The sequence below is a fragment of the Vombatus ursinus genome, unplaced genomic scaffold (genome assembly GCF_900497805.2).
Source record: "Vombatus ursinus unplaced genomic scaffold, bare-nosed wombat genome assembly UNPS02014818.1, whole genome shotgun sequence".
Classification (NCBI taxonomy): Eukaryota; Metazoa; Chordata; class Mammalia; order Diprotodontia; family Vombatidae; genus Vombatus; species Vombatus ursinus.
The window spans coordinates 26671486-26684350 of NW_020954596.1; the positions used below are offsets into that span (position 1 = coordinate 26671486).

The 12865-nt window shown below is 38.8% G+C and overlaps 1 protein-coding gene and 1 long non-coding RNA gene across 2 annotated transcripts in view; one reads left to right on the top strand and one right to left on the bottom strand.

Annotated features, from left to right (window-relative positions):
- The window catches only part of NCAPG (non-SMC condensin I complex subunit G), a 51571-nt gene extending 44532 nt beyond the window's left edge, over positions 1-7039 (top strand). The window contains exons 17-21 of the mRNA XM_027835986.1: positions 588-749; positions 1674-1806; positions 3645-3734; positions 5183-5255; positions 6547-7039. Of these exons, the coding sequence (XP_027691787.1) occupies positions 588-749; positions 1674-1806; positions 3645-3734; positions 5183-5255; positions 6547-6670 (582 nt within the window). The 3' untranslated portion in view covers positions 6671-7039. The remainder of the gene's footprint in view (positions 1-587; positions 750-1673; positions 1807-3644; positions 3735-5182; positions 5256-6546) is intronic.
- A 3540-nt stretch (positions 7040-10579) lies between these two features.
- On the bottom strand, positions 10580-11721 carry LOC114023482. Its single transcript, XR_003566798.1, has 3 exons — positions 11600-11721; positions 11147-11234; positions 10580-11047 (listed from the first exon to the last, which is right to left on the bottom strand). It is a non-coding gene; the product is annotated as an uncharacterized LOC114023482 (long non-coding RNA).
- Between the last annotated feature and the right edge of the window lie 1144 nt (positions 11722-12865).

The window sequence follows — 12865 nt, forward strand, 5'->3', positions numbered from 1 at the left end:
AGAATGTGCAAGTTATTTTTTGGAAACCCCGGCTGGTATTCATTTGGGGGAATAATGTGAGATATTGGAAAGTTAAGTGGGGTAGATTGTAGAGGGTATTGAAATGCCTACTTAAGGAATTTGGACTTGATCTTGTGGGCAAGAAAAAAATTGATGAGGGTGTGATGATAAAAAATATTTTAGGGAAATTAATCTTCCTACACAGTGTAAAATAATTTGGAATCAGGAAGGCATTAGAAGAGTCCAGAAGAGATAGGAGGATCTGAACTGGATAATGTAAATGACAATCACCAATGAAGGAGTGGATAAAGGTGTTATAAAGAAAGACTTGGTCACTAACTGTTTACAAGGGGTCAGAGAAGAAAAGGAGTAAAAAATAACTCAGAAGTTTCCAGTTTGTGGATGATAGAACAAGATGACTGTAGACAGGGTAAATCAGGATATGCTGAGGTTACAATGATAGCAGAACAAATAAGAATAAATATTCAGCAGGCAGTTAAAGATTTGAGACCTTAGGAGAGCTTCTCCGTCAAGGCAATCATGCACTGCATCAGATTTTCACATATACTTTTCTTTTGCTTTTATAGGCTTCCACGGTACATGATAATTTAGCTCTAAAAATTTGTAATGAAATCTTAATAAGTCCATGTGCACCAGAAATTCGCATTTATGTAAAAGCCTTGAATATTTTAGAACTCAGTAGCAGTTCTACAAAAGAACTTACCGTGTTATTGGATGAGATTCTTGAGGTGTGTAAGTAAATTAAAATGTCCCTTGTTGTAGCTATGTAAATGTATAGATGGAAAATAAAATGTTTATCTTAAGGAATTTACATGTGTTGTTAGCTACCTTTTAACCAATAGAATTCTTTTTTTTATTAGTTAATTTACTTTTAGTTTTCAACAATCACTTCCATATGCTTTTGAGTTTTAAGTTTTTTCTACCTCCCTCTTCAAGACGGCGTGCAATCTGATATAGGCTCTACATATACATTCCTATTAAACATATTTTCACAAGAATTAGAACCAATAGGAGGAACCACAAGAAAGAAGAAACAAAACAAAACAGAAGAAAAAAGAACTTTTTTATGCTTTGATCTGTATTCAAACTCCATAGTTCTTTCTCTGGATGTGGATAGCATTTTCCGTCATGAGACCTTTGGAAATGTGTTAGTTCCTTGCATTGCTCAGAAGAGCTAAGTCCATCAAAGTTAGCATCGCACAGCATGGCTGTTACTGTGTGCAACAGATCTCTTTGTTCTGCTCACTTCAGTCAGCATCAGTCCATACAAGTCTTTCCAGGTTTTTGTGAAGTCTTCCTGCTCATCATTTCTTACAGCACAATAGTATTCCATTACATTCATATTCCACAACTTGTTCAGCCATTCCTCAATTGATGGACATCCCCTCTATTTCCAATTCTTTGCCACCACAGAAAGAGCTGCTGTAAATATTTTTGTACATGTGGTTAATCAGTAGAATTTTTAAATGAATACTATATAAGTAAATTTTGCTTTTGAGAAACAAAATTATTTCTCTGTTAAGGAATTTGGTTAAACTTAATGTCATTTGGGAATATGGTCACATAACTTGATGTCAATCTAATGTTCTTTTTTGAAGGAAGATTACAAAATTCCAGTTAAATTGTATTAATAATAGTCTTCTGAATTACAGGAAGTAAAAGATAGGACATGTTTGAGAGCCTTAGAGAAAATCAAGATACAGTTGAGCAAAGGAACCAGTGACCAGTTTCCAGGAGCACAGGACACTGATAGCGCTACCATGGCCATTAATCAAAATGAGGAAGGTAATAATGAAATAAAAAACTTATTGTCATTTCTCTTCTCTAAAGTATGATTTATCTTAAGAAGTAAATGGAATATTTTTCTAGTCAGCTCATATAAGTACAGTATCTTTAAGAATGTCACAAAATCATGGAACTTTTAAGATGATCTGGTCCAACTACCTCATTTTATAAAAGAAGATACTGAGCCAGATAGGGCAAGTGATGACTTGCCTAACATTATATATACCTGTAATTTATCTTCTCTATGTCTTGTTTGTACATCCTTGCCTGCATCATTTCCCCCTGTTAGACTTCTTGTTAGAAGGTTGTGAGTCCCATTATACTTTATCCTTGTCAGAACTTACCTGGAGTTCTCTGTTTGGTTCTCGATGCCAAGTTTTAAGACAGACATTGATAAGCTAGAGAATAGCCAGAGAAGGGCAACCAGGATGGTGAAAGGCCTTGAGTCCATGTTATCTAAGGTTCATTTGAAGGAACTAGACACTTATAGCTTGGAGAGAAGACTCAGGGGAGGTGTGATAGTTGTCTTCAAGTATTTGAAAGGCTGTCATGTGGAGCAGAGACTAGTATTGGGTGTTTTTGGTTTTTTGCCCCAGAGGTCAATTAGGAGCAATGGTTGGAAATTGTAATGAAGCCAATTTAGACTTGATGTCAAGAAAAACTTCCTAACAATTTGAGCTGCCCCAAAGTAGAATGGGCTGCCTAGACTTGGGAGGTCTTCGGGCAGAAGTTGGGCACATGTTATGTTGGAGATTCAGTTCATATATAGGTTGGATTAGATGGCCAGTGACATCACTTTCAACAATAAAATTTTATTATTCTGTTTCAAAAACTTGGCATCATCCTCAACTCCTACCTCTCCCTCAACCTATGGATCCAAGTAATTGCTAAGTCTTGTCCATCTCCACAACATTTCTCACATTCCTCTTCTGCTTGCACTTTAGTGTCTTGCTTGGACCATTGCAGTAGCTTCCTGATTAGTTTCTCTGCCCCTAACTCATGCTCTACATAGCAGCCAAAGTAATTTAACTAAAGCACAGATTTACTACCCTTGTCACTGCTCAGCAAACTCCAGTGGCTCACCATTACCATTCACAGAATTTGTTCAATGAAGTTTGGTTTCAGTCAAAGGACCACACTTGAAGACCTTAAGGGCCACATGTGGCCTTGAGACTGAAGGTTCCACACATAGCCTAACTTCACTTCTTGCTAGTTTTCCATCCCCGTGCCTTTTCCCTGGCTGTCTCCCATGCTGAGGATATGCTTCTTCCTTGCCTCTACCTCTTAGGATCCCTAGTAACTTCCACCGTTCAAGCATCACCTTCTACTCATGGCTTCCTGTCTTTCCCTTTCCCTCCCCCAAGATATTTCCATCCCCTTCCCCCCAAAAACATTACATTATATTTATTTTTACATAATTTTATACATGTATGACTGCCACAATTGAATGTAAGTTCCTTGAGGGCAGACTTGATTCATTTTTTTTTCTTTGTATTCTATAGCTTTTAGCCTGGTATGCAGCACATAGTGGACACTTAAGAAATATTGGTTGATTTTGTAAGAGAGATTGTCAAGCAGCATTTAGGATTATTTGTTATTATACTGAAGAGTGCATTTTTATACGTTAGTGAATAGTCCCTCAATTTTTAGATGTATCACGCAGGGTCTAGAATTCTGAAATCATAAAAAAAAAAACAGTGCTTAGAATTTGAGAACTTTTCAATATAAATTATAGTTTATAAGTCATTTCTAGTTTAACAAGGATGCTACTAATACTAAGGCCAAGCAAAGCAAGTACTTCAGAAGAATTTGATATATCTTTTGTATTTCTTTAACAGAAAAGAATAAAGAAATGTTTCAGACTCCTTTTATAACCAAAAGTAAAGGTGTTGAGACACTTGGAACCACTGTATCCAAGACTAACAAAGGTACTGTACAGATTGATTGTTCTCACTGTTCACTTTGAAATAAAACATTAGTTGTTTTCAGTTATAGACTATGACAAATATAATGTTGTTTAATATTAATTTAAAAATTTTATAAAACATTTCATTTTTCTTTAGGAATAAGAATTATTAAACATCTCTGAGATAACTCCATTTCTCTCCCCTCACTCCCGTAGTCAATATCAGTTTTTCTTAGTCCTAAAATCATATAAGGTTAAAATGCCATTCATGTTATGCTTTTCTCTTTATCATAAATGAGTGAAAATTATACATTGCCAAAAAGTTCATAGATGTTTTAGCATCTTACCTAATTTTTGAGAGATGTCCACAAGCAGAATTCTTGATTTTGATTTAAAAAACAACTCCAGTTTGTAGGTGGCAGTGAAGTGAGGTGTTGCTTTATTACATTGAAATAACTTTATTTCCCTCATGCATAATCTGGCTCCTTACATGCTGGTGAGTTTGTGCCACAGAATACCTTGAAAGCTTTTAAAGATTTGTGAATTCAGAACTCGCTTTTGAAGCAATGATATATATAGGTAGCACGTGAGAATTGCACCCGTCTGACTGGAAAGTATCTCTTATCATGATACTTTGGCCTACTCAGCAAAGCCTGTCCCATGTTTTCATATAGTGGCAGCTTAAATACTAACACTTTTCACTGTGATTTCCATGACTTCACATATATAATGGGGATCTTATTGCTTGCCTTCACAATGTGTGGGGGAGGGACTGGAGGAAAGGAGAGTATTTGGAACTGAAAATTAAAAAAACAAAACAAAACACTTTTCACAATGAGATGGATTTGTATGTACCTCATTGCCAGGGAAAATTCTGAGTACCTCTCTTGTTCCTTCTGATCATTATTGATCCCTGCTTATTAACTGTTTAGGTGTATCGTCTTCTGCTAGAGGTCTCATTCATTAACAGTCTCGAGAATTGGAAGGGCCTTTATACTTTTTGGGTAGTCCTTCATTCCTTCTCTCTTCCTCAGACGTTGTTCTTTCTCTGTGCAGGGCACTGTGCCAGGTACTTGCAGAAATGAAAAGTTTATGCAGGACAGGATTTGGGGACCTGAGGATAAGACAAATATAGCTATACTACAGATATTATTGAATGTAATCTAGAGGTACTGGGTAAGGTGCTATATGAGATCTGAGCAGGAAGGGCTTGTTACTGGGACAAGAGAGATCCAGGAAGGCTTTATGGAGGGGGCCCATTTGAGTTGGGTTTTATAGACATGGGTAGGGATTTAATAGGGAGCAGCATGAACAACCAGCAAGAGTCTGGAAAGCAAAGGACATGCTCGAAGTAAGAATTTAGCAGGAGGGAAGGACATCATGTTGAGCGGGATGTGTAGGGCTCAGTGGTGCACAGTATTGGCAAGGTGTGTTTTACTGTTAATAAACTATTCTTGACTTTTTTTAAAGGACGGAGGAAAGTCACAGCTACTTCAAGATCTGTGAACAGAAGACGTCAAAATGCCGAGACTAATTCTGAAAGGTATATATGGAACAGGCCTCTTAGCTTATCTTAGTCCATCTTTCTCCAAACATTGTAATTCTTCCTTCACTGTCTCCACGTGGGACAAATTTCACGTGGCAGGATAATTGAGAATAACTGCCAATATCCACCAGAGTTGAGAGGGAGTGTGTTGCAGGGAGCAGAGCTCTGGACTTGGGGTCAAGAAGACCTGGTTCAAATCCTACCTGGGCATTTGGTAGCTGTGTGACCACAGAGAGGTGTTGTGAGGCACAAATGAGATATTTGCACATTGCTTTACAAACTCTGAAGTGCTATAAAAATATCAGTTATCATTAAAAGTCCTGTGTTCAAGGTCAGTTGACTCTGTTATACCTTTTTGTCCCCCTCCCTCCCATGGGCTCTGCAATTAACAGCATTTTCTGTAAGGTTCTGTGTTGAGCTATTGTTCTCTGGTTTGGTGTTTATTTTCATATCTTCATCTAACTATATATTCCAAAATGAAACAGCCAGCAGAAACTATAAGCTCACTTTTCCTGAGTTTGGGATTTGTTTAGATTCTAACAATGATATCAATAGCTATCACATAACTCTTCCAGGTTTGCAGAGTGCTTTGTATACATTATCTCTTCTGATTCTCACAGTAATTCTGAGAAGTAGGTACTACAACTACCCCCATTTTCCAGAAGAAGAAAGAGGCAGAATAACTAGAAAAGAGACTTTTGGTCTCTGTAAAAAGACTGCAGCTCGTCATTTCAGATAAAAGTTAGTTGGAATAGTCATTCCCGCTAACTACATCTGTTTGTGCTTCCAGAAAATCATTTTCCTGTCAATGTTCACTAAACTCAGGTGAAAGTGGCCTTTTTAAAGAACCTGATTATTGGAATAACATAAAATATATGAGACATGAACATTTAGCTAGCATTTCTAATATTCCTTCTGAAAGAATGGTAATTTTTCTGTTTATTTCTTTGCAGATGTTAAACCAGTCTTGGTGGTTTGAGACTTTTTGAAGTGAAATTATATCCATATCCCTTTTGACATAAAAGCAAAACTGAGCTGTTTCCAACAAACATCTAAATTAGTTTTTCTGTATAGTAAATACTCTGTTGGGTAACAAGATTAGGGACAGTGTCGGTGTAGTCTCACTAGTATTACAGAGACTTTAGTCCTGTGGCTAAATTAATTGCATTTAATTAAGATGAGTTATAGAAAAGTGCTTTGTAACAGCATGGAGGTTTAGAAATTTTCAATATGAATGAAACGTTTTAAAGTTTATAATTATATTGATGAATTTCATATTCTTTTTTAGTGACCAGGAAGTAACAGAACCAGTTACAGAGATGAAGGAGAGACTACCAAGACGAGCTAAAACAGCAGCTTTGGAAAAAACAAAACTAAATCTTATACCTCTTCTTGGTGAAGAAGACAACTAAGAAATGAGACGAATTTTTTTTTAAAAAAAAAAATCAGTGTTTTAAAATTTTTCATTTTTTTCTGTTTCAGTGGCTTTTACAGTTTTGGGCAGAAAACTGACTTAATTTCTTTTATACTCATATTAATAAAAATTATTACTTGTATTTTAAACTAACCTATAAACAAATTTTCATTATTTTAATTTTTTAGTCTTCGGTTGTATACCAACTTCCTTCGGAGTCTTACTCATCATTTGGCTTAACTCCTTCCTTTTTCTATACGTTGCTTTTTTCCTAGATGTTATTTTGTTAAATGAAAAACTCTACTTAATGCTATTGTCCAAGTTAATTACTGGCAGTTTTCTCATTTATAAAATTCAAAGAATTTCACTTTCTATTGTCTGTGTAACTTATTTTCTCAACAACCGACTCACCCCAAACTAGAAAAAAAAGTGAAAAACCACATACCATGAAAAATAGTGTGTACCATGTACAGGTTTTGTCTTGAGGCAGGATTGCAAGTCCTATGAACTTATGTCACTTAATCTCTGTCCGCCTAGTAGTTTCCTTACCAGTAAAATGTGGATAATCCATGTTCTGTTTTAGAGAGGTTTTGTGCCTGTCAAATGAGAGAATTCATGAAAAGTGTTTTGTAAATTGTAAAGTATCAGAGAATAAACATTAACTGTTGGGAAGATGATGGGGAGGGAGGGCTGCAGACCTCAGAGCCTGCATTCTTCTATTTTGATCATTAGTAGTAGCATGAAGCCACTGCACTGTGGTCCTAGTTTCTACTAGGCACGTGAAATTGGACGTGGTTTTAGTTGTGTCTCAGGGACGATCTAGGTTATAACTAGAAAATGCTGAGCATCAAATTAAAAGTTAAGCTATTGCATGTTGCAGTGCTGAATATGACCATAGCATCATGGCTCTGGAGATCTTTGAGATCATCGAGTCCATCCAAGCCCCTTGTCCTCCAGGTGCCCAATGTCACACAGCTGGGAAGTGTCAGAGACTGGATTAGAGGCAGCAGCACTGTGTCTCCTCTCCCAGGCTATTTCTCTCCTTCTTCCATTTAGCCATTTGGTAAAGGAAGCATCACCTGAGGCTTAGGTGAAGGAGCTTAGCACCTGCAGTAGGAAAGACCATGGGAGGAGAGGGAGCTTGATTCCCAATTCTATTGCATTCTTCACACCCTAAATTCCAAACATGCCACAACTGTTCTCGTTTGTTCTAATAGAAGATTCTGTGCAACCCTAAAAAGTGTCATTTTGAGAATAAAATATAGGGGAGAAGCCAAGGTCATTTTGAAGGACGGGGAAAAGTGGGCAGTGACAATACCAAAAGGAAAAAACTCAATGTACTGAAATGATAGGATGTAGTTAGTGGGGAGAGTACTGAATGACTCCTACCTTCGCTACTTCATGTGGATTTAAGGGTAAGATACTTAGCCCTCTGGCCTGCATTCCCTCTTTGTAAAAAGAGGTATTGGATTAGATGATCTTAACATTAAGGAGCTGAGGGTCCTGTATATCTCTCAATCTTGAGTCAAATAGAATGCCAAAAATAAACTCTTCAGTGATAAAGACAGGTAGTAAGGAATTTTCACATTTTTGCACATCCCATTATTGCTTTTTACTCTTAACAACCCAAGCCTTTGACCCCAAGTTTAAGCTAAGATGCCTAAACTATTCTAATAGTGTCTTCATAAAAACTGATTACAGTTGGTCTTCAAATTGCTTTGTTGCTACTTTCAAGGTTTTGTTTCCCCATTTTTCCAAATCAGAATTAGGCTCTCCAAAGCCTTTCACTAAGTATACCTTAGATGATCTTGGGGTGGGGGTGGGGATACTCATGGGAGTACTGATAGGATGGATCAGTGACCTAATAGCAATGGAATATTTAAATACTATAGGGACGGTATGAGCCACAGTGGCAAACAAACAATGGTCTGAGCATAGAAAGCTTCTTGGGGTAGTTCATTTATGAATTGGGTTGTGAAGGAGAGAGAGACCCATGAGTTAATTTAACAGGTGACCAATGGAGAAGTGCATACCAAGTTGAGTGCAACAAATTTTAAGGATAGAAATTGGTATAATCAAGTCCTGTGTATATAGGTATATCGTCAGAATAGTTGTTAGAATGAGGGCGGGGAGGTAGTTAGTATAGGAAATTAATGAAGAGGGGAGATTCTTGAATGTTAGAATGAGGAATTAGAATATGATGTTATGAGATAGGAAATCCCTGTAGGTTTTTAAGCTGGGGAGTAATGTGACAAAAGAGTGTAGTTGAGAAAGAAATGGCCTATTTAATGTTCCCCATAGATAACATTCTGCCTCCTATCTGCACCTATGTCTAGATCAAGCATTTATTAAGCACCTACTATGAGCCAGGCACTGTGGTAAGCACTGGGATACAAAAAGAAACTCAAGAAACTCAGATTCTATTGGGAGAGAGAGCATGTATGTATGTATGCAAGAATGTGCAGAATAGAGGGTAGTTTGGAGAGGGAGGACATTAGCAACTCGGGGAAATCGGGAAAGGCTTCATGTAGAAGAGGGAGCTACAGCCGAGTCTTGAAGGAAAAAAGGGCTGGGTATCCATAAGTGGGAGGGAAGGAGGGAGTGCATTCTAGGCACTGGAGACAGTTACTGCAAAGATAAGAGGGAAGTATCCTGGGTTGAACAGTAAGAAAGGCATTCCTCTTCACCTGTGAAGCTTCAGTGAATCAAATTTAATTTATTAAGCAGTTACTCCTTGCTAAGTATTGTGCTAAGCAATGGCGATGCACATGCCAAATAGTCTTTGCTCTCAAGGAGTTTACATTATAATGGGAGAGAACTCGTATGAGGGAGTTAAGGTCTGGAAATTCACTGAGTGGAGCAATTGACACTCCTTTTCTGGAGGCCCTGGTGGGTTGATCTGATCATAGTTATTGAGCTAGAGAAGGAAAGGAGAGTAATGGGTTACTACATAAAGTGTCTGAAGTCCAATTTTGAGGGTGGACGTATAGGGACGGCAGCTTTTTGCCAGCTCCCTCATTGGTCTCCTAAATTAATGAACTCTGACATCCTTAGTCAAATGGTACTATGTGTCCATCGTTGCTAACAAACTTCAACTTGACTTTCTTAATGTGAGTCATATCAAGTCTACCACTTCCAGTTTTCTCATCCCTAACCAGTTAGCCCTCCACCCATTTTCCCCTCCACTAGTATTGTGTCCTTTTTAGAATTCCTGCCTTTTTGTATTACAACTTTTCCTTTCATACTCCTTCCCATCATCGTGTACTCACAGAAACCTAGATTCTTCCCCAGAAGATCGTTTCATTCCTGGCTGCCCTCACCACTACTTGATCTTTTTTCTTCCACATCTATTGACACACTGGAGCCGGAGGAAGAGTAAGCATACATCTCCTTTCTCTCTTCTCAATCACCTTCAGGCCTGTTGTCGTCATTCAGCAGCCACTCCATCCAGATCTGTTACCCTGTATCTCCTGGTGGCTCGTTATCTGTTAGCTCCTTGGGTGTTTTCTCACGTTCCTCAAGGAATGCAGTGCCTGGTTCACAGTCTTCCTTTCCACCCCAATCCCTGTGCTGATAGTAGGGAGCTTAAATGTATGTGTTGGTGTACATTCATACAAATATTCCTCTGCCCATCAGTCACATCCCCCATGTTCTACATTTTTACTCAACAAAAGAAAGAAGAGTGAAATTTGGAGTGCTAAATTGAGGAAAAGAGAGGGTTTCTGAAGGATGTTGTCATTCTTCATTGAGGTACGTGAGGAGATCCTCTGCCGATTATACAAGAGAATTGTGGAGTACCTGCATACACCATTTATTTTTAAATAATGTTTTACGGTATTTTAATGTAACCCCATCCCAAAACCCATGGCATGGGGCCTTCTCCTCACTGGTAGAGGTGGATGCCCTGCCCTGAACCTTTCGAGAGGCTGAGTCTTTTTGGACTTCTGGAACTGGCAGTCTCCATCATCATGTTCCATTTCTGCATCCTGAAGTGGGGTTGGCCTCATCCATCTTCACTCTTCAAGCTGGAAGCTGGAGGGACCCGAAGAAAATTGGCGAATGCAAGATTCAAAGAAGATTGGCAACCACTGGAAGTCATTGGAAGCTCTGTGGCACTGGCCAGCTCCAGCCTGCCTCCTGCACAGGTGCTGGGCAGGGTATCCATCACCACCAGTGAGGAGAGGGTCCCATACTGGGGGTCAAACCATCTGGGGCTGCAGGGCCGGGAACAGCACAGCTATAGTTGACTATCCCCTGAAGACTCAGAGGAAATGGACTGGTGGGCAACCAAGAGAACCCAGCTGAAATCACAAAACAAATCTGTGGTGGACCCAGGCATGTTTGTGGGACTGACTCCTCCAGCATGCCTGTGGGGCTGAAGGCAAAGAGTAAGTAAGTGTTTTGGAGTCCAGAATCTCAATAAAAGGTTTGATAAAGGATGGGTAGCATTAGGACAAGGGGCCAAGGTACTTACAAGGTGATGCTGAATAGGCTAACCACAGGATCAAGATTTTTGGAAGGAGAAAAGGTCTCTATGTCTTTGTACAGACTGTCCTCTATGCCTAGAATATAATAATAATAGTAACCAACATTTATATAGTGTCTACTATGTGTCAGATACTATGCTAAGCACTTTAAAACATCCCATTTGATTCTCACAACCTTGAGAGTAGGTGCTATTATCCCCATGTCACAGATGAGGAAACTGAGGCAAACAGCTGCCCCCCCCCCCCCAAAGGTCACACAACTAGTGTCTGATGCCATATTTGAACTTGGGTCTTCTTCACTCCAGGCCTGGGTCCTCTTATTCACTGTCCACCTGGCCACTCATTCTTATCCCCTAACTCACTTGCCGCTTTTTAGTAAGTCTTTCCTAATCTCCCTAGTTGTTAGTGGTATATCCTCAAATTATCACGCATCTACTTACCTGTTTATATGCCGCATCAACTTAAGCTCCGGGAGGGCAGGGGCTGAATATTTTGTCTTTGCTTCTTCAGCATCTAGCATGATGCTTTACATACAACAGGTCACTTCTGATGCTTGCTGGCGTGTATTGGATGGGTAGGATTTGGTATCAGATTGGCTAGGGAGATAAGCTGAAAATGATCCACGTAGGTTGTGAGGCCACAGCACTGAGAGAGTAGTGCCATTCACAATGAGAAAACTGAAAATGACTGCCAAGCTAGGAATTGTGGGACTTTCGAGAGATGTGCAGCTTCCATCTCTAGAGAAACAGGACAGAAACATGATCGAGGTGACAAGGTGGCTGATTCTCCGGAGCAAAGAAGAATGATGCTAAAGCAGAAGAAAGTGATTCATCTTTCAAGCAGGTAGAAAACCGAATATAGAAAGAGAATCCACTACACATAAATTACTGACTACAATTTGGCTGGTTTTGTAATTCATACTTCAGAATAAAATTACTTTGGGCTTGATGGCAATATGAGAAATTGACTTAAAAAGCAATATAAAACAATATTAAATCCTTACAAACAAAGTGACTAAAATGTTTATATTTGGGAACGCTTCTGTGAAATTTTTTTTCTTAGTGTAACTGATATACAAGTAAGAATATATACAGCATATAAATTGGTTTCCTCAGTTTTGTTCTTTCTCATACTTTAAAGAATTTTAACTATTTGTTTTTTCTATGAGAAAATAAGATGGCAGCTGACAACCATCTAGTCCCTTATGTGAAAAAAAATTTTCAATCCTATTATTCCCTTACTGGTGGCATTGTGGTAGTGCTGGAGCTGGCATCAGGAAGGCCTGGGTTCATATCCCCCCTCTTTCAGTTACTGATTGTTTAACCCATGGGCAAAATGGATCATTTGCCCTTTCTGGTGAAGGGGCCTGGGCAATGCTTGCAGGTACTAAGTTGTAAGCAGATTGAACTCTGCCTGGGCAGAAGGAATTCTCACCCCAATGAGATCATCCGTCCGCAGTGCAAAGAAGTATTTTTCCATTGGCAACTGTAACTGAACCAATTGTTTTCTGAAATCGACCTTCATCAGGATCCTAAAATTGGACACACTAAATTGGAGTCCCTTTCCCCAGTAATATCTAACATTTAAAGTAAACATAAGAAGTCACCCAGAGAGCTTTCCTTACTCCCTCCTTCACCCCCATCCTCCTCAATATCAACATAAACTCATTTCTTTTATTCCCAGAACAGAAAATGTGACAGAGAAAA